The 2,046-nt window shown below is 37.7% G+C and overlaps 1 protein-coding gene across 1 annotated transcript in view; it reads left to right on the top strand.

Moving 5' to 3' along the window:
* Window positions 1–293: 293 nt before the first annotated feature.
* LOC106090722 (lectin subunit alpha-like) overlaps window positions 294–2,046 on the top strand; it is a 3,613-nt gene continuing 1,860 nt past the window's right edge. Inside the window, exons 1-2 of the mRNA XM_013257005.2 lie at window positions 294–432; window positions 498–609. Of these exons, the coding sequence (XP_013112459.2) occupies window positions 316–432; window positions 498–609 (229 nt within the window). The 5' untranslated portion in view covers window positions 294–315. The remainder of the gene's footprint in view (window positions 433–497; window positions 610–2,046) is intronic.

Genomic DNA, 2,046 nt, shown 5'->3' with positions numbered 1-2,046 from the left:
GTGCAATTCTTTGAATAGAAAGCATTGAACAAAATGGTCTATGGTAAACATTTATTTTCTTAAGAAATACTTTTCATACAATCTAATCTTAAGAGATTTTAGTGAGAATTTTTTACAAAAAAAATTATGTTTACTTAATAATATTAAATTGTACATTTAGTTACATGCAATAAGAGGCTCTCCAAATTTCATGTTATCAGGTACAAAATTATATTGATGATATTAATACGTAAGTACACTCACTTTTGATGGGCTGCATAAATAGTGACTAAAAGGTTAGTAAAGATATAGTTTACTATTCATCCTGCAAGTGAAATGACCAACGTTGCTAAAGGTGTCGTTTTGGTGATTGGACTTTTCCAATTAGTCTCTTCAGGTTCTTGGCATACGGCAAACGATGGACGGGACTACTTTGTAGAGACTGGAAGAGGTGTAAGTACATTCGGTTTGTGATTTTTCATTGGGAAACTTGAGTTAAAGTTACATATTTTTTCCAGTACAATTGGTTCCAGGCAATGGATGAATGTAGCCGTCGAGGTTTACATTTGGCGGTTATTGATAGTGAAGAAAAAAATTTTGGTTTGGTTAGACTTTTGGGTAAAGTGTTTGGTAAGTAACATCATAGACATGAACAAGTAAAAGCGTGCTAAGTTCGGCCCGACCGAATCTTATATACCCTCCACCACGGATCGCATTTGTCGAGTTCTTGCCACGGAATCTCTTTTTAGGCAAACAAAGTATAAAAGAAAAGAATTGTTATGTTATTGGAACAATATCAAGTTATGGTTCATTTCGGACCATATTTGAACTGAATATTGGAGACCATAGTAAAAGTCATTGTCTAAAATTTGAGCCAAATCTAGTAAGAATTGCGCATTTTAGGGCTTAAGAACTAAAATAGGGTGATCAGTTTATAGGGGAGCTATATTAAGCTATAAACCGATTCATGCCATATTCGACACATATGATAAAGGTCATGAGAAAAGCCGTTGTACAAAATTGCAGCCAAATCGGATAATTCTTGCGCCCTTTAGAGGCTCAAGAAATCAACATCCGATTTGAACTATTCTTAGCACAGTTGTTGAAAGTCATAACAAAACACCTCATGCAAAATTTCAGCTAAATCGGATAATAATTGCGGCCTCTAGTGGCTCAAGAAGTCAAGACCCCAGATCGGGTTAAATGGCAGCTATATCAGGTTATGGACCGATTTGGACCATTCTTAATACAGTTGTTGGAAGTCATAAAAAAACACCTCATGCAAAATTTCAGCCAAATCAGGTACTAATTGCGTCCTCCAGTGGCTCAAGAAGTCAAGACCCCAGATCGGTTTATATGGCAGCTATACCAGGTTATGGACCGATGTGAGCTATTCTTAACACAGCTGTTGGAGGTCGTAACAAAACACGTCATGCAAAATTTCAGCCAAATCGGATACTAATGCGTCCTCTAGTGGCTCAAGAAGTCAAGACCCCAGATCGGTTTATATGGCAGCTAAACACATAGTGCAAAATTTCAGCCAAATCGGATAGGAATTGCGCACTCTAGACGCTAAAGAAGTCAAGACCCCAGATTGGTTTGTGTGACAGCTATATCAGGTTTTAATCCGATTTCAACCATACTCAGCACAGTTATTGGAAGTCATAGTAAAACACCTCACGCAAAATTTCAGCCAAATCGGATAAGAATTGTGCCCTCTAGCGGCTCAAGAAGTTTTTATGACAGCTATATCAAAACGTGGAACGATATAGCCTATTTACAATCCCCATCGACCTATACTAATAAGAAATATTTGTGCAAAATTTCAAGTGGCTAACTTTACTCCTTCGAAAGTTATCGTGCTTCATTCATTTGCGGGGGGTTCTTTTTGGAGTAGGGATGGTACCTCACGCGTTTGTCAAATTTGTGCTCTACTCGTTTGTCAAATTTGTGCTCTACTCCCAAATACCTTTCATTTAAGCCCAAAATTGCCAGGGTCGATAAATATGTACCGGTTGGAGGGAATTTTGGGGCTGAGTTTGGCACTACGCAAATTTGCCCTAAAAA

This window comes from Stomoxys calcitrans, chromosome 4 (assembly GCF_963082655.1).
Source record: "Stomoxys calcitrans chromosome 4, idStoCalc2.1, whole genome shotgun sequence".
Classification (NCBI taxonomy): domain Eukaryota; kingdom Metazoa; phylum Arthropoda; class Insecta; order Diptera; family Muscidae; genus Stomoxys; species Stomoxys calcitrans.
The sequence above is the reverse complement of the archived record's forward strand: the minus strand, read 5'-3'. Positions and strand labels throughout refer to the sequence as shown.